This window comes from Lampetra planeri, chromosome 4 (assembly GCF_965212315.1).
Source record: "Lampetra planeri chromosome 4, kcLamPlan1.2.h2, whole genome shotgun sequence".
Classification (NCBI taxonomy): domain Eukaryota; kingdom Metazoa; phylum Chordata; class Hyperoartia; order Petromyzontiformes; family Petromyzontidae; genus Lampetra; species Lampetra planeri.
This window is the reverse complement of record NC_136110.1, coordinates 8,525,550-8,552,485: the sequence shown is the minus strand read 5'-3', so window position 1 is coordinate 8,552,485 and position 26,936 is coordinate 8,525,550. Positions and strand designations below refer to the sequence as shown.

At 43.8% G+C, this 26,936-nt stretch overlaps 1 protein-coding gene and 1 long non-coding RNA gene across 5 annotated transcripts in view; one reads left to right on the top strand and one right to left on the bottom strand.

Moving 5' to 3' along the window:
• The window catches only part of LOC144717665 (cytoplasmic polyadenylation element-binding protein 2-like), a 95,763-nt gene that overhangs the window by 14,051 nt on the left and 54,776 nt on the right, over positions 1-26,936 (top strand). For all 4 annotated transcript variants that reach the window (XM_078593204.1, XM_078593203.1, XM_078593206.1 and 1 more), the window contains one exon: positions 8,790-8,846. In XM_078593204.1, the coding sequence (XP_078449330.1) occupies positions 8,790-8,846 (57 nt within the window). The remainder of the gene's footprint in view (positions 1-8,789; positions 8,847-26,936) is intronic.
• On the bottom strand, positions 9,997-16,189 carry LOC144717667 (uncharacterized). Its single transcript, XR_013585133.1, has 2 exons — positions 15,931-16,189; positions 9,997-10,611 (listed from the first exon to the last, which is right to left on the bottom strand). It is a non-coding gene; the product is annotated as an uncharacterized LOC144717667 (long non-coding RNA).

Below are 26,936 nucleotides of genomic sequence, written 5' to 3'. Positions count from 1 at the left end.
GATTGATAAGGGCTCTTGTGAAATGCGTCTTTGTGTCGATGGAGTCCCGCTGTGAAGATTACCATAATGTACGACAATTCTAAGGACCTGGGTTCAATTCCAAACCATGTGCCGAAATAACGTGGCACACGGTGCCTGCTGAGAGGGGGGTGGAGATGAGGTGTATTGAGAGCACCTGGCATGTGCCTGCGAGTGAAGACTTTGTGTTTGCCATGGAGACTCGTTCAGTGCTGCTGGGGGAATGGGTAAAGCCACTGCGGTTGTTGCCGAATGGCCAGACACGCTCAATGTTTTTGATATCGCTAATAGGACACCCACTCCACATTTGGGACACGGCGTTTTTGAGTCTGCGTTTTTCTCTCTTCAACAAGATGATGTAAAATTCGGATTTTGTCGATGACGGAACGTTTACGCCAGTATCGCACAAATAGTTGGCTCGGTAGTCGGGCAGTAGCCAGTAGTTTAGTAGATGTGTAGTTTAGTAATAGTTGGGCAAAACTCATTTTACCTATGACAAGGCGGGGGTGGGGAGAGGGAAGTGAACTTCACGGATTCCCATCTGAAATCCACCCAGGAACCATTTGCTAGTTGGACACCCCCAACTTCTAAAGTCTGTGCCCCGGCTGCTGGTGTACTTATTTTTTTTAATTTACAAAAAAAACCCTCCAAAGAGTGTCTCATGGCAGAGGCAGGCTAGAACACGTGCTTGGCTTTGCGAGTTCAAACACATGTAGATCAAGAGGCGTTGCCTCAACTCAGAACACCCCCCCCCACCTCGCTCCATCCAACGGTGGTTTGCTCCACTGTCAATTGCCAGCACATGTTTTTACCCCCTCTTACAGATGCCTCTGTGGACAGAGGTTTGGAAAGCGTTTATGGATTTAGTTTCAATATTTGTTGGGGTTTTTGTTGTTGTTACATTGCAACGCCGACTTCCCTCTCACTTGTTGTTACAGTATTTGTCGACGTACACAATGGAAGTGAAAGAAACCTTCGTTTCCAATCACTGTAGAAGCCGTTTCCCTTTGCCTTACCCTCATGGGCACAATGTGAGCATGTTGCTTATTTATATTGGGCATGCTTGTATCCAGCTTCTCGGTGTTCGTCGTCTTTATTCGCACGAGCCGTAATTTTCCGTGTGCCGATTCTTCCTCTTGTTCCCCGTGCCTTTGTGCAGATGAGAGGAATGATCCAGAGGTGATGATACATTGATCCGATCATCCGTATTTATCCGCACCTTGCTGCACGGATAAAAGGAACAATTTGTGTAGATAAACCCTGATAAGTGGATATGTCCCTGTCACCTCTTGCATCACATTTTAATAAGAGTAGTTTGACTCTATATATTATCATATGCATAGGCAGTGGTGCACAAGCACAAATAATATGAAACTCAACGCGTTCATTAATGACACTGCCTTAAAAGGAAGCGTATATATCATTTAATGTACCACCAACACTGTATAATTTAGCTTTTACTACAAGTGAGTTTGAGTAATACATGTTGGATTACTGAAATATTTGTCTGTTATTCAATAGCTACTAATATGTAACTATTTTCATATTCATAAAATATAATCAGGAAACCTAAAATGTTATTCTCATTAGGCTCAATGTTGTAAAATACAGTCTCCAACTCTCCTCTCTGGCGTCGCAGTATGCTATAAAGAAGGACCATTGACCAACACATCACCTACATATACTTTTCCTTTAATGGCAATGTTATTGATGAACGTGTTTAATGTTTGTACAATAGATAGTGTAAATGGTCAAGAGCGCATGCGCACACGAGCACACACTGTACTAGATGGTAATTTCACATTGTCCAGACAGGCCTCACCGAGCCTCAAGGCTTTGCGATGAAGGGCCTGCTCGGGATGTTTGGTCAATGTTGGGTTAAGGGTGGAGAGCAGAGTTCCCAGATTCGATGCAAGCCAGCATGTACCGTAGGTGCATGATATTAATGTATCAGACTTTGAGGTGAAGTAAGAAAGAGCCTTGGATGGTGGGTAATTTTGTGGGCCCCCCCTCCCTTTTAACCAATACACCAACCCGCATGGTGAAGTATGGTCAAAAGCCCACATGACCGCCAAGGCATAGGGAGGGTGTCATCCATCAGTTGATTTACAATGGGCTGTCAATCGTTACTGTTATTATTGTAGGACTTAGCAGTGTGCTGGTAAGGCATGTGGTGTTATAAAATAGCCCCAGTATGGATGACTGCATGGCATGCTGGTGCATGTGATCATCATGTGAACACTGAGCATGGGATGATGGGACCGATAGTGGCGTGTTTGTGGTGTATCTTAAAATAGCAATTAAGTCCCGTATGTTAGGCAATTTGGACATTGATCTTGAACAATATTCAGTGGGTACTTTCAACACCTGCCTTTGAAACGAAAGGAAGCTGACTTTTAATAAAATCACCTTAATATGAAATTGCCACATGCAGGAAATGTCTTGCATAACCTTGGGAGTTTAACCAAGAATCTGATCCCAATACTTGAACAAAGTGTATACAGATATCGGTTATTTTTTAGGTTTAGTTAAAATGCAGCAAAGGGAGTGCGCTTGAGCAAGGCACTGCTAGAAAGGTGATGGCCGATGTTCAAGACTGGTTATGGAATGGCAGCGAAAGGCGATAACATGCCCAAGAGAACTACCACCATCGAGATGGAGGGGTGAGATCAGCTTATGCTCAGCAACGAGAGGCTTTGTTTTGGTGCCGTTTTTTTTTATTGTTTATTGATTGTTTTATTTGCTTGGTGGTAGTAGTAAGGTTTTTATTTGATTGCAGGTGGCTGTATATGAGAATTGGTCCTTATATATAATTTATCTACAGCGACATGGAATGCTATTTATATGAATTATGCTACATAAAATTAAAGTATTATCATTATGGTGAGGGATGGCAGTCGTGTGTGGCGGGCCTTCATCCAGCAGTGGAAAGACAATGGCTGATCATCGTTATTTCTTTTCATCCACTTACATTTAATGTTTTTTAATGGTTAATTTAATTATTGTTTGTGGAAAAATCTAGTATTTGGTGGTTATGCAAATTATATATACGGGCAAACGGGCCAAAAATAAAATGTTGAATCGTACATTAATTGTACGCTGTAACACATCCCTCGTACACCTTGAAATGTGTTTAAGAAGCTCCATCATGGGACCTCCCTTGCCAGTACCAAAATATGAGAATAGGTTTTCCCCTTTTTTTTGGCAACAAAACAGGTGTTGAGATGTATAGGTGTTGAGATGTTAAAACACCAAACTGAAACCTTTTACAAGGAATCATGTCTGCATTAACCACGTAACTTGTGGTCAGAATGCAAACAAAAAACGTACTATGATAAATTCTGCATTGTCTTTGAAACTGATTGGTCCACACCAGAGACAGCTTTCTTTTGGCGTCCTCTGGTCTAACACCGTTTTGACCTATTCTCATATGTTTAACAAGTGTGGTAATTATACGATTCAATCAAGGCAGGCATATTTTGTGTGGAAAAATAAGCAAATGAGTTACACAAATTGAGCAGCCTGATGGACCAAATTTCTTAGTAATCTTAATACATATGGGGTGTAATTTTGAGGGCTATTATCGACATTTCCATAGCAAATATTACTTTTTTTATATGGAGTTGGTCAATGATTTGACACATTCGCTAACCTCAATGCACCATACGCATCCAAAGCCATGGATGAAAGTCTTTGTCCGAGTAAGTGACACCATGGTATATTCTGAGCATTTCTCTAAGGAAGGTGCACACATCATTCCTCTGAATTGTAGTCCTAATTGGTTGACATACCTTGCCCATGATTATCTGAATGATTAACTATGCATTATGAATTTACGCAATGTACTTCAAAATCGCAGAACTGCCCAGAGGTCAATTGAGCCCCGTTAACATTAAGCAATGGACACGTAAGTTGTCAAGCTGTGGGACTCCGCATTTCATGTATGTTCTATACAACCTATGTCCTATATTTGCAGTATACAGTGAGATGTTTATTGACCTTGATATATTTTCTTTCACTTTGATGTTTGGCTTGTACTGTGTTTCACTTTTTTTAAATTTGCATGTGTATGTGACCTGCAGCCAAATATCATCCTGTCACATTTGTTTTTAAATCTTGCCATTGGGATATTCAAACCACTGGTCATGAGATACCTAATAATGAACTTACAAATTAGAAGGCTGCTCCTTTGAAAAAAATCCTAGTTGGCATTGACCTAGCCCATCATTCATTCAGGGCCAATAAAACAAGTACCCAGCGTCGTCATGTGAAGTGCAGCCCCAATGCTCGTTTGAGCATGAAGACACTTTAACAACTCCCGATCTTCCTGAGAAAATCTAAGTTGTTAGCCGAATAACGCAGGGCTCGGCACTGGTGAGATCTTTGGTTTGAATAGAGCAGAGACGGCCATGATTAAAGTGGTTTTTCTAGTTTAGGGATTTGATGGTGTAAGCCCAGTCACCAAAACTTGCACAACTTGTTTTTTTCAGTATTTTCCAGCTCTAAGAATTAAACGTATTTGTTTGATTGCCACGCAAACAAACGTGTCTTTGTAGCAAGGGCGTGTGACAAAGTGTGGATAAAGGGGGTTATTGAAGGGTTCTCGGCAGTACCATGGTAATGTTACCTTCCATGAGCTGTTGTCTAACAGAAGGGGATGCATTACTCTGTGAAGGTCCTCATGATCAGTTCATCAATTAAAGGATCCTTTGACCCATTATCCTTTACACTGATCCAATAATTGAAATGGCATCGTGGAACAGACAAAAAACGAAATGGAGAATTCACAGTACAGTAACCAATAATTGTTAATCTGCTGCTTGATAAAGGCCTCCCCATGCTGGATTGCTCATGGTGGTTTTTGTCCTTCACTGCTACAAAAAGCCACCCATCAACAACGCTGATTTAAATGAAAACAATACAAAATCGGTGACGTTTCAGGCAATGGCCCTTTCTCATAGCACATGGTCAGTGCAGGCTGGTGAACCTGGTAGTTGCCGGGGAGTTGCCCAGGACCGGTTCAAGTATCACTCCCCACTGGTATCAGCACTGGCCTCAAACTCGGGGGTGGGGAGGGGCGCAGAGTCGATAGCACAGCGCGTGATTCAACGCACCGCCGCTCCAACACGCTCGGTCGCGTGATACGACGCGTGCGCGCAACGCACGCGTTGTATCAGCAACCCTCGATTTCGATCCACACCAATTTGGGGAGGGCCGAGTGCATTCTGGGTCGGGGTGGGTTCGTCAAATGCGCTGCAGCCATCGGCCCTTCGTCCCCAGCTGCGTTTGAGGCTCGTGTGCAAAAGAGCACGGGCACGTGAATTCCACCTGATCTCCCCGCATCCCGATTTAGACATCCCTCCCCGTCCCAGCGTTTGTGCGCAAAGACGGCCAGCCAAGAACATTACGATCCACACGGACCGGCAGGGCCCTGCCAAACGATGCTCGCGGCTCTGCAGCGGCTGCCAATAAAAGTGTAACCGGTCTGGCACATCGTTTTCTTTCAACAGCAGCCCCACTGTGCCGCAGGGCGACATGGGCACTGGAAATTGTGCCCCGCGCACTTTTCATTTTTGTTTAATCTACGTGTATGAAAAAAAAGGCAGTGGAAAATATGTGCTGGAATTGTTAAAATATCAAATACTGTTGAATGGCCCTTTTGTGCATATTTGAAATATTTTCAATATTTGCCAAAAATGTGAATGTGTACTGGTGAAAGTGTATATATATATAAACATGTCATGTCTACCACATTCATTGACAGTGTACATGAGAAGACTGTGAAATGCTTTTTTGTAACAATTTATTCGTGTCTAAGATACACAATGAAATACACAAATATTTGCTAAAAATAATTAAATGTGATCTGATCCTAGTTGCTAGTATAGTTATATTTTTCACCCTAACATTGTTCTGTATCGCAATAGACAAAGCACTGGAAAAAGTGTTGTCAATCATTTGTCGGTTGTACGGTTGTTGAAGGTAGCCAGGTACTTGAGGGGTCCTCACACTGGGCTGCCTCCACTAATTTCCTGGGTTCAAATTCAGTCCCTGGATTAAACTGTGCCCTCGAGTGTCGTGAGTTGATGGTCTCTGCTCAGTTGCCATTTGGTTTAACAATAAAGCCGTAATAACGAGATGTTTTTCACTTAATTCGTCTTATCCCAGATTTTTTATTCCCTTTCCGATTGCAATGATACAATCACTCACTGCCAGAAGTGTAAAGTGCCTGTAGCTTGGTGTGGGAAAACGAGTCCTGATTGAAATGACCGACAACAATTTGCTTGCCTTATCTTCCAGTCATCGTTTTCTGATTTCGGGTGGTGCACCGCTAATTGCGGGTTACGAATGGGAACTTTTTCATCTCACGATTTGACACTGATCGTACAATTAGAATATAACTGGGGCAGGAAAATGCAAAACCATGTATTGCTTGGTTGAGCTTGTGCTTTGCAGTGCTGCATGGTTATGTAGAGAATTTGCATATTTCTTTAAAACCTCGAATGGCCCATTTACCATGCCGTTCTGCACGGTGACCGAGTCTTTGAAATTTGGTGTTCTCACACTTTTCGATGGCAGATATACAGTACCTATGCTGATGGAATAAATTGTGATAGTTTGTAATATTAGCCTATTGCTGCTTTTATATTTACAAGATTTTCTTGACTCAACTGGCATGACAAATCGTATAAATATCCCCCCTGCACTAAAAAAAAGCTGTCTGTTTGCCATCGGGTGCCTCTCCTCACAGTCTATTTAAATCCATCGTCGGTGGGCGGGAAGCCGTTGTGGTGGCAGTGGGGGCGTGAAGGGTAAAGGCTGTGGGATTTCAGAATGGAGAACATTTAATCCCAGCAGATGTAACTGTACGAGAAATGCGAGGGCGCCGTCGCACTGTTTCCATCCTGGAGTCGTACAGGGCCCAGATGGGCCGGCAACATCCATGCCAGTTTTATTCTCTCCTCCCAGCCAGCCAGCCAACTCACTCGCTCGGCAATGAGGAGCCATGCGAGTGCCTGGGCCCCATATTTTGCCAGCAGACTTTGAAGGTCACTTTGCTATTTTTCTCCCTGCCGCTCTGTCCCAATACTACGCTCGGCCTGTTTACTAAGCGTTATCTGCAATGGCTGCTGGCAGAGGCGCTGACTCATCGCGTGCCCTCAATGTCCACATTGCTTAATCCCTGTCTCTTCTCTCCCCGCTGTCTCCCCTTTGTGTCCGTCTCCATCAGAACAATTGACATTTCCACAGTAGGTGTGCTGCGCGAGCTTCATTTGCGTTCGGCCCTGCCTTTTGTTGCAAACACATGTTGGTTACGTCCTTGAAAAGTTATATTACCCCCCCTCCCACGTCATCTCTACGACGAATGCATATTTTTTGTTAAATTAGTATTGAGATAATAACAGCCGAAATATTAATGTGCGTTTTATATTGTGTACAGCAATCGTTTTGCTACCCGCTGAATAATTTCAAGTTTTAATGGCAAAACAAATTGAAAGTGCTTTGAAAATATTTACCACGGGCCTACATTTAAGTCGAATTCCTGTTTATTTTTACCTTGGTCACATAAAAACCAAACTGTTCCACTGTTGTATACTTGCTCCACAGCTTCATAGTTTTGACTATGTACGGTGTGTTTATGCCCCCCTCCCTCGCCCCCCCCCCTCTGTCAATCCCAATGAACAGGATGATCAGCTTCAGCATTATCTCCCCCCCCCACCCTCCTCTTCCATCTATTCACTTTACCACCGGTGGTGCTTACTTCCGGACAGATGCATTTATATGTCGATTAACCGCGAGTTATAAATTGCCAGGGGGGGGGGCACAATGGCAAACCGTTCACAAAGCAGGAACGAACTGTGATGTTTTATTAACAACTCTGTTCTGCTCCGATATCGCCCATTGCATTGTTTGTGTTGTTTAATGGTCACGGTTTTTGTTTGTATCCTCTGCCCTTGTATTTTTCTATTGGAAGGACTAGAAAGCAAGGGGGGGGGGGTTTCCATTGAGCTGAAATCGAGCAGGATTTCTATAGCACGGCACCATGCATCGAATAAATAAATCACCAGGAGTGTGCCAGGGCCGTGTGTTTGTTTTGAGTGCACCTTTATCTGCTGCTACGCACGCGCGCGCACGTACACAAGCACGTACGCACGCATGCTGCAGACTTGATTGCAGGCGCTCACAGCCAGACTGCGAGGGTGTTGGTCGTCCGGGCAGAATCTTAATGATTTCGGCTCCAAGAGCTCCCCACTCGCAATAGGGATCTCGTTGACCTTTATTGTCAAATGTTAATTATTTATGTCTCGAAAACAAAAAATATTCCACAGAGTATGCAAATGCACACTGCCTTGTTTGTGGGGAAAAACGAAATCTTGATTTGTTTTTTTCCAACCTCTCCCTCCAAGCATAATTTTTTTTTTATTAATTGGTGAAATCATAAATACTGTACATTAAGAGCAAAATGTATTTTTGTGCCGTTATCGGATGTATCGCTTAAAGTGCACGCGTTTACGCTCGGACGCCCAACGCGCGCGTTCTTAATCTCTGGGTTTTCTTTCTCGCACATCCCCGTTGAAGCTGTGGCTCGGAGGCATCGGCAGATTTTTTTTATTTAAGCAAAAGTGAAAAATCGATTCTTTTTAAATGATTTACCTATGTCCTAGATTGAGTTGATGTTTAACTCCGTGCCTCGCGCATGAACATATGGCCCTGCGGCTGAGGCTGATTGTCTGCGTGGCTCAAGGGACGTGTGTGGGTTGTGTTTGCAGGTCGCTTGGGCATTGGTTACCCACACCCAGGAATGGACAATCTGCTCTCCCTCAATGGTGAGTAAAGCATCACGCCGGCGCACATGGGATCCGCATTTTTAAAGACATGCGTCCACGTCGTGGGATCTAACCTGAATGTGTTTAACTTCATATTTGCTTAGCAAGTGTTGCCAGCTGATGATGGTAGACACAAATACGCAATATGTAAATGAAGTTGGGAGATTATCTATGAAATGGCCAACTAGTTAATTCACTGATTTAATCGACAATGGACAATTTGTTGTCAAGGGGAAAACAAACGAAACCTCTATCGAGCCAGCTGATTGGGTCTTTAGCGTCGCTAACGTGAGTTCCGTGGATTGTTGCATCACCAGAAAGCTATGTACCTTCTTTGAAGTCCAAGGTCCTGGTTAGAAGCCGGATACCATAACGTGTCTCAACATACACACACATCCGCTTGCTTGGACTCAACAAGAGCCTCGCAAGGGCAGGCGTGTTTGTGTGCACGTTACTGCCGTCCGCAAAGAAGTAATTCCTGCTCAAATACACTAGCAGAAACAAAAGTGACCTTTTTTGATATCCAAGTGTGCGACGAAATGTTACCAAGCCTGCGTCAAGACCCCACCGCCCCCGAGTTGAAAGCTCATAAAAATGAAAAAAAATCCGGTCACTTTTTCTCAAGTTCAGAGGTTGTGGCAGTTTAAAAATAACTCTGGGGTACTGTAATCACGAGGTAGCAGCAATATGACCGTAGGTTTTAGTGGTTGTGCGTTACAGCTCTCCTGTGTCTTTTTCGGTTCAAACCGTGTGTCGTTTGTCACGACGTCTGACGTTTCGCTCTACGTAATGGTAGCTTCTAATTGGATATTCGCTTCCTGAAGTGATGCTGTTCCCGAAGAAGCTCCCCATCACGTGCAGCGAGACGTCGGACGTCGTGCGAAACTACGCACGGTACAACCAGAAAACGCATCTGAGAGATCAATTATGTATGTGTATACGACTCGGCTAAGTTCAGCTGAGCACAGGCTCTTCGAGTGGGAAGGGTTAGAGACTGCAGCAGATAAGTGTCTGAGGTTGCTGCAGGGCATTGTGGGAGCCATCGATTTTAATCTCCAGATGATGCATGGAGCGAAAGGTAATCATTTGTATCTGTCGGGAACGTCAATATTTCAATGGCTCTTATAGAATGAATATCACTCGGCACGGATTAGCATTTTTTGGGAATACTTTAATAAACGGCAGACGGCATTTTACACGGAACTCGATGCTGCATAATTGTAGTTTTTCCAGTGTGACCGAACATATATTAACGTGATTAAATTCAATAGAATTATGCAACGAAAGGCAATCGGTATAACATGTATTTTATTAACTAGCGAAGATTGGTTTTGTTAAAGGCGGATTTAGTCTACGTGCCAAATTCACTTCGTTGGCTTTGTTACTAAACAGAGGGTAAGGGGGTGGGGGGTGGAAGATAGGACAAAACCCCTTCACATGTGTTTGCCATTCGGCAATGACTGAGGGCACTTGAGAATATGTGGTTTTATCTGTAAATATAAAAAAAAAATTAGATATCCCATCAAATATGAAAAACAGCCGGAGGCAAATTATGCAGCTTGGGCTGTAGTGGCGCGCTCTTCACTGGCAGCAGGCGCTCTCTGCTTTGCTTCAAAGTGAGCTCCGCTCGTGCTCGCTCGCTCTCTCAGGCCACGTGCGGGCCACTCTGCCCTGACCTTGCCCATCTGCGGTGCGGGACGAGGCCTGCCCGCAGCTGAGGCTACAGAACCCGGCCCGGTGGCTCCCTTTGTTGTCGGAGCCGTGGCTGTGTAAATAAAGGCAGAGCCCAGACAAAAAAAATGCACTTCATTATGCTGATATAGTCATCACATCGATTGACGGATGAAATACTGTCCATCGACAGGTTAAATCGTATTTTTAGCAAAAAGAGAAATTTTACATTCTATTTATAGACCCGCGCGACCTCTGGCTTCACCAATGCGAGGCGCGATACCGGATTTTGCATCGCGCATCGCGACGTGTGGGACAGGATAAGCGGGGGGCTCTGTGTGTCGATATGAATGGCGGCACACAAACACCAGCAAGGCCCTTTGTGGATTTTTTGCCGAGTGTTGAGGTGGCAATGGGGCACAGTTTTTGGTGGGGTTGCCCCGGTCACCTCAGCCTCCCCCCCCACCACCCCCTCGCTGCCGTAGAGTTCGACGACGACAATGGAACCACAAATTTATAACGCGCGTGTTGCCGCACGCTCATCCAGTGGCACATCACGCACACGGGCCCCCCAAACACCGCCCAGGCCACGGTGGGCAGAGGCCCCGTTAGAGTGCTGGAAGATGCGGCGGCGCTGCCGGCCTTCAACACCAATGGGCCACGCCGGAGCCCCACTTAATTAGGGAACAGGTGCAGCTGTAAACAACGAGAGCCTTTTTTGGACCGAGCTCTGATAGATAATTAACAGAGGGACATCTGTGGATAAGTATGGGGTAGGGTGGGGGGTGGAATTATAATTTACTAAGCAGGGCTTCTATTATTATAGGTGTTGATTACAATATTTTATTTTGAATGCAAACAAGTTATGATCGGGTATTTTATTAAATTCTTAATTGCAAGCGTAAACGACGCTTAAACATTCACGTGCATAGAATTTTAATAGAATGTAATAAACTAATATTGAGCGTTTTGCAACTAATATTGTTTACGGTGCGGACAGCTCCAGTAATACTATTCAGACAAAGGTGCGTTTTAGCAAACATTAGCAGAGTCAAGCCCATTCAAGGAAGTCTTACAATTCATCTATTAACCTGCGCTTAATGTTATGGCATATAGGTCATTCAATAAGCACGTTTGACCTTATCGTCATAATCGGATAGAATTAAGGTCACAGCAGGGGGGTGGGGGGGGGTCCATTCCTTTGTGACGTGGTGCTGATTGGATTTACACATCTGCAAACGATATCCCGTGTGTGGTCACCCATAATTTTGGATCAGAGAAAGCTGGCGTCTGGTACTTAGAAGAATGTCTCAAACAAAATCATACTGTATACGGAACGGTGTAAGTTTTTTTTTATGAACGCGAGCGTGTTGTATGTGCGTCACTGTGCTTTTATGTATTTAACATGTGTCCATACACTGCATATGTACGTATCCCACGTGTTGTGTCGTATGCGCCACAGGCTTTATTAAAGTACATTGCACATCAGGCTATGTTCCTGTGGCCGTAGCAGAAGGGGCTCTGTTGTGACACTTGGATTTAAATCCCAGCCAGGGTCAACTCTGCCCCATTTATAATCCATCTCAGCTTGGTAAAACTTGCATCAACGAAGATAAGCGCCGCTCAAAGTTCACATTTTAAGGTTTTATAAAACACTTTGCGGGTTTGTTGCGAGTGGTGTGAGAGCATGCATGGTGTGTGGGAGGCGGTGGCACAGTGGATAGTCTGCGCAACAAACCTGGCCACATGAGTTTGATTCCCGCTCACTGGCAACACCAGTGACGACTACTCTATCTGACCCGGTCCTGGGCCTCCCCGAGGTCGACTCGGCCTCAAATGAGTACCTGGTGCAATGTGTAAACATTGCCACTTGGGAGACGAAGGTGGTCGGGCGTGGTGTTGGCCACCCACCCCTGAGTGTGCCGTGGCAGCCTTAATTGGTTCTCGCTAACAGCACTTGCCCCAGCAGTCTCTTAAGGTTATATGGGGAGTCTTTGTCTTTTATGCCTTGACCTTGATTGCACGACTGTGGAGCTTGTGTATCGCTTGGCTGCGAATCAACGGGCTGGCATCTGGTGCCTTACAGGGCCCAGCTCAGCTGAAGGAGATGGCATTGAGCTTTGCAGGAAACTTCCATGTGCTCCATTCGCGTTTTGCAACCGTTAATTGGATTTCGTGCTTTGCCTCGCGTGGCGCAAGTAGATAAGAGAGGTGGGCTGTAATGATACGGGCAGGTATAAAGTCTATGCAGCATTCCTTTAAAGGAAATATATAAATAAGGGAAATGCATTTTTTCAAGTACATTGTTTACGTCAAAATGGAATCAAAAATTCCTGCAGCTGTTTGTCTTTTCGAGTGTTTTTTTTATACCTGGATACGTGGCAAGCTGAAGATAAAATGCCATTTGAAAACTTTCTGACCGAACCATTGTATCTGTATAATACCAAAATTAATCGCAATAATGTTTACTCTCTTTCCCCTGAACGGCAATATTGTGTCAACTGACAACCGACCTTGGGCTCTCTCTCCCTTTCAGGATACGACACTCATAAATAAAATAGTTGTGTACGAAGGTTAAACAAATCAATGACTTATTGGGATGAATTGGCCCCAACTCTGCACATACATTCGCATTTGCCAGCCGCTGCCGTGTGGCACGATTGTTCGATCCTTGCGGAAACTATGGCTATTCCTACAGAATTACGAGGCACTTGACACATTGCAGGCTTGGAGGCCGTGTGCGCATCTATTTATTACATGTGTGAAACATTTTAGTTGGTTCTTAATTCGTTTCGAACACCTTTATCATGGGATTTCCCAGAGGCCTCTTTTGTCACAATACATTTGGATGCTTGTCCCCCCCCCTCCTCCCCCCATTCTTGTCCATTTAAAATATTGCAGTGAAACCAACATGGGCTGTTAATCTGCACTGCGTTTTTATCTCTTGAGCAGCGGGTGTTTTTGTTTAAAGGGCAACTTCGAGTTTGGTTTAAAACTATTATTTGATTCAAGCTATCGCAGCTTTATCTTTGCAATGCTGCATGTCCCATTGCCAATTCGTGGTTCTCACTGGTTGGGCCGGAATGTGACTTACTCAATATTGCTGAGAATTAAAAAAAATGTTTTACTTCAAATGGCTTTTATTTACGCTTTAGTTGGTGATCTTGTTTGTCTGCATGTTTACACCTGTACGTACGAGTACTTTCGCGTTTACATTGTCCTGATATTGTATTCGATACTGTACGTGGTGATACAATTCGCTGCGTTAATGATGAAAATTACCCAAAGAAACATTGAGCTGTTATTGCACACCGGCTATCACAAAGGCATTGTGTCACAGACGAGTATAGTTTACCGATAGGTGGCGGTATTCACAATGGTTCATCTGCTTTAGGAGAGTCCTTGGCACGATAGCATTCTTGTAACCACGTATTTTTCAACCCAACCAGCTGATTAAAAAAAACAATTTGACCACATAACGAATTTAAAAATGACATTGCTTTCCAAATGCTTTTGAGAGTAAAAAAATAGCCGATGTAATTTTTACTTTGGAAATCGCTGTTAGTAAAATACTTTTTTAAAAAATTGGCTGCCTAATGCTTACACGGGTGAGGGTGCAAAGTGTCGTTGCGATTTAGAATCCGATCCATCTACAGGAACTCCAGGCCCGGTTAGACCTCACCCCTGCCGCTGCCTCCCCTCATCGCTGCCCCCACCCCTCTTCCCCCCTCTCCCTCCGAGTGCTGAGCAGCTCATTCAAGAACGCGGCACTTAAAGGGAAGAATGAATTCACCTGGGTGTGGTGCAGTCTACCCACCCATCATCCACCCCCTGGGCCCCGTGTACACCACCCAAACCAGTTTCACGAACCGGGTCTGGGCTGTCAGCCCGCACCGGCCAAAGCCAGGTTACCACATCCACCTCGCCCGAGCAATTGGGCAAAACCCGTTTTTGACGTCACGTACAAGGTGCGCGCGTTAGCACCCGAGGGTCGTGGAAACAACGCTGGGGAGACCGTGACATTGCGTCACCGGTCCAGATAGTCGCGTCTGAACTATCCGCGCCAGGTTTTTTTAAACCATCGCGAGCGAACCAACGCGTTTTGGAGGCGACAAACACGGCCCTCGGAAGGACTCGTTGGGAGTCGTACGAGCATCGCTATTTTTTTTATAAAATCCTTTATATTAAGTTCACTTGCTTGCTTGCTTAGGACCGTGCAAATCTTTCGGACGTTTTTTAACCCACTTCCCGTGATCCAACCGAGCTGACATTTTCCACACAGACTCGTTGTGCGTGACAATTAATGTTCGTGAAATTTTTTTCCCAAAATTTTACACTTTTTAGGACAAAAATATAATATTTAATTACCAATTGCTTAATGCTGCCATGCAATCATCTGACCCATAGGTGGCAGCCATCTCAAGCTAGAGGACGAGAGGACTCTAGCCGCCACGCATATAAAGGATTTATAGTGAAAAACTTTGTTTTTACGGGTTATATTTGTTTAGCTGCCCGTGGCCACTGCGTGGAGTTGCCGTGACTTTTTTTGTGAGACCATCTCAAACGTCTGTCAGTATGTTGGTGTCGGAATGAATGTATTGGGGGGGGGGGGGGGGGGCGGTTGCTCCTCTCCATCGGTGGACCCGGGCCAGGGGGCCGGGGATTCCACGTTCATCTTGTGGAAGGGAGACCATCACCACCCCATTGCTGACGTCTCGCAAAGTGGTAGTAGCTATGGCACTTGCACAACTATTTTTTTGATCGGTCATGGTTAGCGAGGTGAGTTATTTCAGCTATTCTGCAGGGTGCGGTGGTACACACCCTGCAGTATTAGTCCAGAGAGAGGTTTGTGCTTTAGGTGATGATCAAGTGCACTACACGCCCTGGCTTAGGTGAGGTGCAGCAAGCGCCGATAGAAGGGCACTACAGCAAGTAGGTTGGTTACCCTTCTCTGCAGATGTTTTCAGTGTTAGTCATTCACATGTATACACTTATTTTTTTAAATAACTGTAGTTTCCAAACAGAACCCTCTTCCAAATATTAGAGGATCAATTCAGCTTTTATTTGCTTAAATATACCTTGGTGGTAATATATTTGCATACCCTCTCTGGAGGGGAAGGCCATCTCGGCAGCAGTGGTGTGAGCACATCATTGCAGGGCCTGCATCTTTACTTTCAACAAATGTTCCAAAACTCGATAACTATTGATTCCAAGCGAGGTCAGTTTTCAAAATGCGTATCGAATGACCGACGCGGGTACTTTACGTTGTAAATTTTGAGCCGTTGCTGTTTTTAAGCGGTTTAAACATTTGCGTGTCGGCGAGCCTAAAAGCGTTGCTTGCGACAGCAGTTCGGGGGGGGGGGGACACACGTGCCCCCCCACCCCGGCTCGTGTTTGTTTTGCTTTTACTCACGGCCAGGAAACAGAATGCGAAACTTGTAGCACCTTCCCGAAAAACTCCGCGATCGCCCTCGCCGCTTCATTATAGCCAACGTGTTGGGCGACCACGGAAAACTACAGAGGGTGCAAATAAGTAAAATGACAATGCCGCTTTAGGCGTTGCCACCCGGAGACGGGGGGGGGTATATTTCACAAGCGTGGTGGTGTTTCTTCTGGCGATGATGTTTATCGTAATGAAACTGTGCGTGCGGACGAGTGGCGCATGTGTCTGCGCTTTGTGACCCAAAGTGCATTTTAATAGTGCGCTCTGCTCCTCAACATGTTCGGGGGGGGGGGGCATGTGCGAGCTCTTTAGCTCGTGCGGGGTTTTTTCATCCTCCCCCATTTGGTTAATTCGCACAATGAGTGCCATCACCATTGAAAATGTGTGCATGGGGGGGGGTGGTGAATGGGGGCGAACGGTCTGTTACTGAGAGGTGATCACCATTGTGTTGGCATTAATTCACTATTGATTTATTTAATCTGCATTGCATTAATTAGGGTTTTCTCATTTGTCATTTTACTATGTAAAAATTTGTTAGAGTGAATTAAATTTCATACCGTAAGATTTTTGCCAAGAGCAATGATGTCCATGATTGTTGATTTTTCGAGGACCGAATTCATCATTTTAGTAATTGATTTATAACATTTGAAATAATTAATCAATTCACATGAATGTCAACACTCAATAGACCTTAGTATTCCTTAAATAACAAGGCCAGTTAACATAACCTCAAATCTTATTCTTCTTTAAGTGATAGTATTCAAAAATAAAGCCTTATTATTTTGAGAGTGCATATCACATCAAGTGTCCTTCAGCACCGTGGCATCAAATAGTTTTAAAACTATTTTACTGAAAAATGTAGCAAAAACATATTTTGAGATGGCAAGTGTGTGTCAATCCTTAACAATAATAATTGAATAGGCGTCACGGTGCTGAAAATAAACGCGAACCCTTTGTCGCGTTATTAACGTGCTCTCTAAAGCTTTTGACAGCCTCCTCGCTTATTTGTGTAATTCCATCTAAACGTATATTGTTATAATCGTCAGTGTTTATGGGGTCGCTATAAAACTACTTCCGTAAAAACGTCCAAAAGCATTTAATTAGAGGTGACTGCTAATACGGGAAAGGATTGCTTCATGCGAGACACTTACAGTCAAAGCTGTTTTGTCAGTGTGCACTATTGCCAAGTCTTGACAGTGAGTTTAAAGACCATCGCAGCTGCTGTTCTGAATTACGTAAATGCCCTTTGGACAGCCAATGGACTGTGACTGCTTGACTGCTGAAAAGTTAGTGACTGACTCTGGGGGTCCTGCAAAGTCGAGTGCAGCTTTACCCTTATTCTATTGAGAGCGCACGCGACCCTTGCTTTGCTCCCGGCCGCCCTCCGCGTAATTTGCGAGCGCCCGGCAAATGTGTCCTGTCGAGTGCAGGGTTTTGTACGCGGAGAAGGAGCGTGCTTAGGATGCTTAGGAGAACGCTGCTGATTACCGCTCGCGTGTGCGTTGATAATGCAAAATTCCTGCCGTTTTAAATTTCAGCACGCGCAGTCGTGCGTTTCAATAGAGGGGAGGGGTGGCATGAATCCGTGTGCATCGCAGCGGTCATTTTCGCCAGTCATTCTCTATCCGCTGTTGGCTGAAGGCTTGTCGGTGCGTTTAATTTTAACCACTCGACACGTGTGTAAGTACGCACAGCTGCACGCGTCTTTATTTCTGTCGTTTCTCCTGTTTTTCGCGCAGATCTTTTTGCATGCTAGTAATGTGCTTCCATCATTTTATTGTCTATTTAAGCAAGCCAAATGATGAATAATTTCCGAATGTGGAATACAATGTGGCCACGACGCACGGTCTACCATTTGCGTTTTGAGTGTGCTCGTGGGCATCTTTAATGAGCGCACCTCCTGGGGAATTTCAAAACTTGACGTTTTCTATTTTTTCACAATCTTCCCAATAAATTATCTTTGTATTCCACTTAATTTGGCGCCGCGCACTTAAAAAAGTGTTGCACATTGACTTTGGGCCGTATGTTTTTGGCATGACCTTTTTTTTTTCGTAATCCCTTTCACTGAAAGCTTAACTTTAAATCGGATTATTTTTCCTTGAGGTGACACGAATTACGCGAGCTATGTCCACATTATCAAGCCCGGGCAAAGGGGGGTGAAAATGCATTTTGTGATTTGCAATAGAATATAAAAAATATATATTTCCCAACCGTATCGCAGTACCTTCGAAGGGTCGGTCACCTTTTTCAGAGCAAATCTTCAAACTGAAGAATATAATTTGCGAGGTGGAAATTCATGACATGAAGGTGTTCCTATGATTGAATGCTGTGATATTTTCTTTCCGCAGTAGTTTCGGCGAGTTGAGGGTATCTTTCTTTCGTCAGCGTTAAATAATAAAAACGTGTTTAAATATTTTATCTCCTAATGAGCTGCTGGAGTGAAAGAGGACCCCAAAGGTCTGCTACTAAAATATTAAATCCCACCCTATACACTGCTGGAACAAAACTCTGATTCCTGCTGTAAAGCAGTCTGGGGGTTTGTGTTTGCGTCTGGAATATCAGTGCAGTGTGGACGTGCGCATTCCAAACTCTTGTGCGGTATTCATTTCATTAGTTAGACAGTTTCCACAGACTTCACTTAATTTAAGTGGCGTACCTCGCGTTTTAAATTTAAACAAATCCCCATTCCGCCAGGTGACACACTTTGACATTTTATTTATTGCGAATGATTCAAAGGCGTCTGCAGACGATGAGCTCGTTTCTGATTGAGCTGTCGCCGGTTATTTTGTTGTTGTCAACTGATCATCGGATGTTCCCTTAAATATTTAGAGTTCTTTGCCAATCCACTGCTGGATGAATCTCCGCACACCCGTGTCAGTCTCATTTGTTTGACCATACTTCAGGTTAGCGAGTCTGTGCGGGTTGGTGACGGGAGGCCCATCATTGCTTAAGATGTCACTCACCACTGACACGAGCTGTGGCCAGTCATAAAACTCAGGTGGCCAGGTTCGATGTAAGAGCAACCGTTTCTTCATGATGCAATATTTTCGGTACCAATTGCACCGATTTTGAAATCGTTTTCCATTTCGGCCTCTTCAGCTACAGAGGGAAAAACCGTACGCTTTTTAAATATTTATGTTAATAGGCAAATATGTCTTGATGCACGCATTTAATTAATCACTAATTCCACAACGAATTGCTTGTTTTTTGCACGTTTAAATTAGCTCTTAGATGGCTGTGCTCAAAGTGGCTGTTTGTTCAGTATTTGCTGCTTTTGCATGGCATTTACGGAGCCGAGCAGTCGAACTGCGAGTGCCTCATTTGCGTTTGCATGGTTTGATTGACAGCGGTATGAATTATGGTAATGCGGCACCTGCGCGCATTGCCACACAATTGCTTTGCGTAAATATTTGTGATGCTATCCATGTTTCATGCGGACGAGTAATTTACACTTGGCAAATGCTTCCGTGACATGCGCATGTTTTGATCCAATTTACGACGAGCAAAATCATTTGTGCACAAAAGCCCTAATAAGATTTTCTCCACGAGTCTTAATGCTGCAATGTATGTGTGGCTCGAAGCCACTTCTCTTGAAATATGCTTTAAAGCATGCAAAGTATATGAATGGATTCTCGCCCAGCTAAACAATGTTTAATGTAATTACATTTGCATGTGTAATTTTGTAATAGTCCTTTAGTTATCCAGGAAAACGTCATTTGAGTTTCAAGAGAGAGGGGGGGGTTCTTTGCGTCAGCCAGATGGGCCAAACTTTTAAATGAACTCATTGGGGGGGGGGCACACAAACCCCTACAGATCGGTGAACAACCTGATCGCGCTGCTGCCCTCTTGTGGCCTCCTCATATTCCAGCAGGTTTGGGACCATCCGAAGTGATGAAATGTGTGTGTGTGTGATTGACACACCCCCACCTCTGTATTGCTGGCTTAATGGGATGGTTAACGTATTTTTGTATTTTATAATAAGCTATTTATTTGCTTTAGTAAGATTATTCAACGTACGTGTGATCACAAGGCCTTAAGTCCATGAGTCCAACCCATATATGTCACTTGGCTGTACCTCCCCAGGTGGCATAACTTTAGTAGTTTCAATAAATTTGCGTGGATAATAACAGTAATTCATGATAACTATTTTAATTGAGTGGGTTATCCATTAATAAACTCTTATTAGACGTAAAATGAAATGGGTACTCCTAAATATGTGCTCACTTAGGTGGTACAAATGTATTTTCTCTCCCATGGACTGTTTGATGAAAGTAGTAATTACATACTCGATCATGACTGCCAGTGTTGCACGTTCGTGCAAAAGAAAGTTTTTTAAAATATGGAGGATAGAATTCTCAACGACTTCCTGGCATAATGCATTCGTGTATGCAGTCAGTCTGCCATTGGTGATCCGACCTTGATCCATTTGCAGGCAGCACTATATCTTAGGCCATGGCCAATGCAACAGCCTTACATTTATCTGGCTGAAAAATCCCTGATTCATCTCTGAAGAATTCCACACGGCCTTTGTTTCTTTTTCTTGCCATGCAAGGAGTTGCAGGCTTAATCATGTTCTGATGGCTCACAGAGGGGGGCATTGATCCACCATGCCGCTAATGTGTTTGTGAAAGCATTTTGTGCATTGGTTTTAAGTTGTGCATTCATCTGCCCTTTATTGGCAATATTTATTCGCTCTTCTATGCTGCATATTTAATTCAAACGTGAAGGTGCAGCCCTGCAATTGCGTGCTCCAGCCACTGCCTGGTGGACGGGCCTCCAATAGACTGCTCTAGACAACGTTTGTCTACATGGTAGTGTATTTTGGCCTCCTGTAGCACATTGGCCAGACGTTCTAGAAGAACCCGGAGTTACCCACAATTTACCCCACCACACGGTAACTGCCGATGAACTAACTGGCGTATCTATTTATCATGCTGTGTGTGGACAGATTAAACAAGTAAAACGTTACTTTTAATTTCAACTGCCGTGCTGGGAAATTTAATCTAACCTGCGACTTGTGGATTGAGTGCAAGTCCAGTGTGCTAATTATGTACAGCACGGCTGCGTCCCTTTTAATGCGGTGTTTTTCAAACTTTTTTCGTCCACTCAGCCGACGCAAATATTACCGCGGACCCACACAGCCCCCCCCCCACCCCTGGTGCCAAAATGCATTCCCTTCTCTCTTTAAATGCCCGTAATACAACACTATTCACATTACCGCAAAACATACAATAAATTTGTTTTAACGCAGCTAAAAGGGGGGAGGGGGTGGCATTTATATCTCGGTTTTAGGGTAGTTTAATAAGGGTAGTTTCCCTAATTTAGTTAAAAAAATGTTTTATCATAACTGAAATATAAATTCGTGTCAGAAACCAAAAGGTAATAAACATTTTAATTATTTCTGCATCAACCATGATTGGCATGACAGCCCGCGTGCCACCTGGAAGACCATCGTGGACCGCCGGTGGCACAAGGATCGCACTTTGAGAATCACCGCTCTCGTGCATCCGCGCCTACTTTGACTCGGCAGCTCAAGGCTGGACTAAGCTGACCCCAGCGTACATTTACTTGTGCAAGATTCAAAGAAAACGCCACATTTTTCACATTTCCCCAAACCCCCCCCCTCCCTCGCCAAATGTAGACCACAGTGTAACATTACACTTTGTGAGTTCAGCAGTTTTTGTGTAATACAAAGCAGCAGAGTGTATTTGCACTGAACTCGTGGCACCTGCACTTGGAGGATGTTGTAATAGGAATATGGTTTTGTCTGTCTGGCATGAAACCCGAGTGGTCTGAAAGGTGGTTGTGGTGTGGGTGGGTTGAATGGCGTAAGAGAGAAAAGGGTTGGTTTACTCTTTCTCGTTGGTCTGTTGTAGGAGGTGTTTGCATGGCTGATGTGCAAGCCCCCCCTTATGTTTGCACGCTTTCCTAGTTGAGGCTGTCGGTCATGATGGAAGTGGTGAGGGGGGGAGAAGTGTGGTGATTCTTGGCTTGTTTCTCTGCCGCAGTGCCTCTTGAGTGAAATGGATTGAGGATGTGCGTGCCGGATCAGAGTTGGCGACACTTGACTGTTGGCCACTCTGCCTTTACTCCCCACTTCATTCTTTGTCATCATCAATATTGTGTTCTCTGTGGGGTTGTGTCATGGCCCAGCAGTCGTACGTCAATTCCTTGTTGAGGATGTTCATGCTTCATGGTTGGAATCTCTATCAGGTCACCTTGGTTGATGGTGAATACAAGAATAATACCTGGAAGTTACTGAAATTGGATTACACACAGCAGCATTGCCCCCTATTGTGAAGTTCCTGCAGGCTTTGTGGGAAAAAATAATAGTACCTTATGATCGCCTTGCGCTATAAGAATAGCACATACGAAATGTACTCAATTATCATTATGCTGCTCTCCATACTCGAGCTGGAAGTAATATTTTTCTTGTTGCTAGCACCAGCTGCAATATTGTACAACTGCAATGTCTTTTGGGGCCAAATGTACATAACGGTAATTGGATAATGTTTGCCAAATCGTTGGTATTTCTGCCAGTTTGCTTGATTATGAAAATTGGTGGCAACTGCTTTTCTACAAAGACCTGGATGAAGCATTATCGCTTGAAATGTTCTCATTATTTTACAAGCGCGTTTATAAAATACATTTAATGCGTATGTTTGCATTTATTCAAAGTTGCATTGAGGACTTAAATAAAAAGTAGATTGTAAAAAAAAACGGGGCGATGCAGTAAGTACACACGATAACGTTTGGTTTGATAATGGCCCTTCAGCTGAATGACTGCCAGCACTGAAACACCTCTTTGCCTAATAATGGACACACAAGTGAGGTTCTAAGGACGTGTTGCGATAATGCTACCTCTCGCACTGCTCGCGTGTGCGTTCACTTGTGAGAATTATCTCATGTGGGCCCCGTTTGTCTCCTTTGATGCTGTGCAAATAACTGGACGAGCACTGCAAAATGTGCGCCGTTGTGAGATTTCTTTTGGACCGGAGACTAGTGCATGGTCGTCTGAAATAACACATTGAACAAAAGTTGGTGGGGGGGGGGGAATGCACAGCTCAGCAGTGTTGGAAAAAGAATAATGGTGTGGTAAAAAAAAACGTAACTATTAAACTATTTTTTATTTTTTACCAAGTAAGGCCCACTGAGCTATATAGCTCTCTTTCAGATGCTACCCGGACACAAATAATAGCTCTACAAAGTAGCTTATCGTGTGGATATTTATAGCAGCCAAATACTCTTAATGCATTTTTTTTAATGTGGAGGGGAAAAACCAGAGGACCTGGAGAAAATTCCACGCGACCACGTGGAAAGAGACGCGCAAATTCCAAATATACAGGTGTCAAGGTCTGGATTGAACCCACTACCTCCTCAATACCAGGCGATAGTTAACATCTCACCAAAAAGGAGTGGAGCAGTGGTTTGCACATCGCGTTCCGAATCTAGCGACCTGAGTTGGATTCTCAGCCATGGATAATGTCCGTGGTGAGTGGTCTATACTGGTCCTGGGCCCCCCTTTCACCAAACCTTGCTGACCAGCGTGGTGCAAAAAAAATGACAATTATGGACACGGCATGCAGAGACCTTGAATTAGCAATTGATTATGGTTTTATGACTTTATATTATTTAGTAAAAAAATTTACAATGGGTTGTAATGCAGCGCATATAAATACTGGCGTGCATCTGCATTTGCTTTTTGGATATTCACGATATGGATGACAATTGTAAGCTTTTAATTTTGTAAGTAAATTTGTGCTCGTTAAAATTTACAATGGCTCACTTTGCATGTAAAGTTTCACCAACAAGGGGAAATTTTTAAGTGTAATTAAATATCACGTGCAGACTCGTTTATAATTTCATCTAATCATTTTGTTGATTGCCGCCAAAAGTAATTGGCACGGCGATGCGTAGGGCTGGAACCAAACTCATCGCCTAATGGACCACTCTGCGGCAAAGGAGCGCTTATGTAGCGTTTTTCTACTGAAGACTTCTAATTCCAGATGCCTGTTAGTGAACCTCCACATTACAAAAATGTTTTGGTGGGACAAAAGTAAGATTTACTTACTTATAGCCTTGGTAATTGTGCTGAGTCATTGTCCGAGGTAAATAATGCAGAGTTCCCGGAAGAGATCATTGTTGGGGTACATTTCCAAGTGGCTTTAGATAAATCAGTTCCGTTTCATTACCTTGCAGAAGGAAAAGCGGGCGTCCGAGTTGTAATAGCAATTTATTTTCAAGTTCATCCCGACCCAAAGGTTGTGGCTCCCCATGATGAAACATGGATTATTAATGTGTAGGGAATGCGTCGACCTTCCATGAACTTTTGGTGCGCAACACAGAAACTGTAAGGGAATAACATCGGGGTGTTAATAATGCTGCCTTGCTGTGGCCAACATTGCGATTCCGCCTCTTGGATTTATTGTGCCGAATTCTTTAAATGGCACGTCGTAATGGCATGCTAAATCTGCCCCCCCCCCCCCGCGTTATTAGATGGATTCAATACCGAGCGCTGACGGCTCCGAGTGACATTCTCTCACTCTGTAAATGTGCCGTGCGCAACTTTATAAAACGCCGCGTGTGAACATGTGCAACGGTGACTGACGAGAGTGCGAACGCCCGCATATGTTGAGGCAAGCGCTCAAAAAAGAATTGCCAAGCACGGGTGACATTAATAAAGCAAAACGGAAGCTGTTTTGAAAAGCACTTTTGACATCCGTCTAATAATTGTAAACTATGTGGACTTCGCCGCGAAGTCGCCATGAGCATGGGTGGCTTCCCACCGTGACCTTGGACGGCGTTACCTTGAGAGCGGTCATCAAGATACAAACCCCGCCTTGCCAACCTTTCTCTCGACTTGGTGATACAGGAGGTGCGAGTGACACCCCACACCCCCCCCCCCCCAGGTTCAAAACGGCGTGCCCTGCCAGGTGTTCTCAGAACGAAGTTTGAATGCTCACGGGCCGGTGTTGTTTTGTGCGAAAGCCATGGTCACGTAATTGAGTGCAGGTCCGTGAGGTGCGCACGCACAAACGTGCGTGAACTTGCGCATGCCTGGTGTGCGAGTTTTTCCTGTTTATCCATCCATCTGCACGTCTATTTATGGTACCTGCAGTAGTACTTGTTGTTGTTTGTCTCTCCCGTGTTAATAAGGGTGAATTAATGTGCATATACTTGGCATCTGTGAAAAAGAGCTGTATCGCTCATCGTATTCCTACAGTATAAATAAAGATGCTGATTCTAAATGCATGTGAACGGGGATACTTTGTTAGAGGGCAGTGCAGCAAATACCAATGTTGTGCTGTACTATGCCCCAACATCTATGCACCTTCCCTTCACCAACCTGCAATGCATGGTGAAGTATGGACGAATACAAACGTGGACGATGTGGCTGGCATGCGGGGGGGTGGGGGGGGGTCCTTCATCCAGCAAGTGGAGTCGCCTTGCCTCACCATGTACACACGCCAATGCAAGAATACCACTGTGGCAAGTCATCGGTGGACAATATGGTTCCTGCCAGGCGATTGAGGAGATTTACCCATTGGCTCCAGTGTCCGGATTGGTCTTTGAAACATGGAGACAGACTTGTATGTCTGTTGAACTTCTTTCGCACCGTACGTAGCCAACAGTGCTAATCGGAGGTGTGGGCAAGGACAAGAAATTTTGCTTGCTGTGTGTGTGTGTGTTTTCTAGTGTTGCTCTTCTGGCCCCGTAAGCATGAGCTAATAGCACTTGCCTAGTCAATCTATAATGATAAGCAGGGCATCTGTCTTCCTGCATGTATTTGACTATTCGATGGCCTGTGTGCAAATCTTTGTCTACTCGCGTTGCTGGGACTGTGTACAATGTTTTACACTTGCGGTAGGGCAGGTAGAATCCTGGATAGGATGTTGTTACATTCGAACCAAGGCGATGAATGATGGCTAACGTAAATGAATCACACATTCTGCTTGAAAAGGAATAAATTACCGAATGAAGTAAACATCAATAATTGAATTAAAGCACCCATATTGGGCCTTTCGCCCAGATGAGAGAGGGTCTTGCCGCTTACGAAATGTGTAGCGCACCGTAGATCTGGCTCAGTGGTGGTTGTGGTTTATAGCGCATTTGGCTTGCAGTCCAAGATTTACTAAGCCCATCTATCAGTGGTCGATAAAATAAATGCCACTGTCCGAAGTCAACAGTTTTTGTTATGTTTAAAAAAAAAATAATAACCCTTCCATAAGAATGTGAAATTTACATTGCTGGCTTTCACACCTTATATGTATTCCGCCCCCATATCTCATCGGAGTGTGGATGCACTTGGACTCTTGACGACAAATGCGATGTTCTTCTTGGTTCTTTCGGTAAAGTCACGTAGAAGGGAAGTAATAAAATAAAAAAAATAAACATAATAAAATAAAATAATTCTTCACCTGAAGACGGCTGCTTGCGTTGTAGCCGAAACGTCGTGAGAATTATTTTATTTTATTATGTTTTATTTTTATTATTTTATTACTTCCCTTCTACGTGACTTTACCGAAAGAACCAAGAAGATGAATCCCTGCAGTCACGAAAGCTTTAACTCGAAATATAAAAATATAATATTATATTATTTAATTTTATAATATTATTACATTATTTTACTATATCAGTATTTTTGAAATATTATTTTATTTTATTATATCAGTATTTTTTAAATATTATTTTATTATTTTATTTTATTCTATTATATAATTTGATTATATTTATTTTTATTACTTTATTATTTCTCTTCTACGCGACTTTTACAGAAAGAACCAAGAAGATGAGAATAATTTTTTATGTTTTATTTTATTATTTTATTATTTCCCTTCTACGCGACTTTACCGAAAGAACCAAGAAGATGAGAATTATTTTATTATGTTTTATTTTTATTCTTTTATTCTTTCCCTTCTACGTGACTTTACCGAAAGAACCAAGAAGATGAATCCCTGCAGTCACGAAAGCTTCAA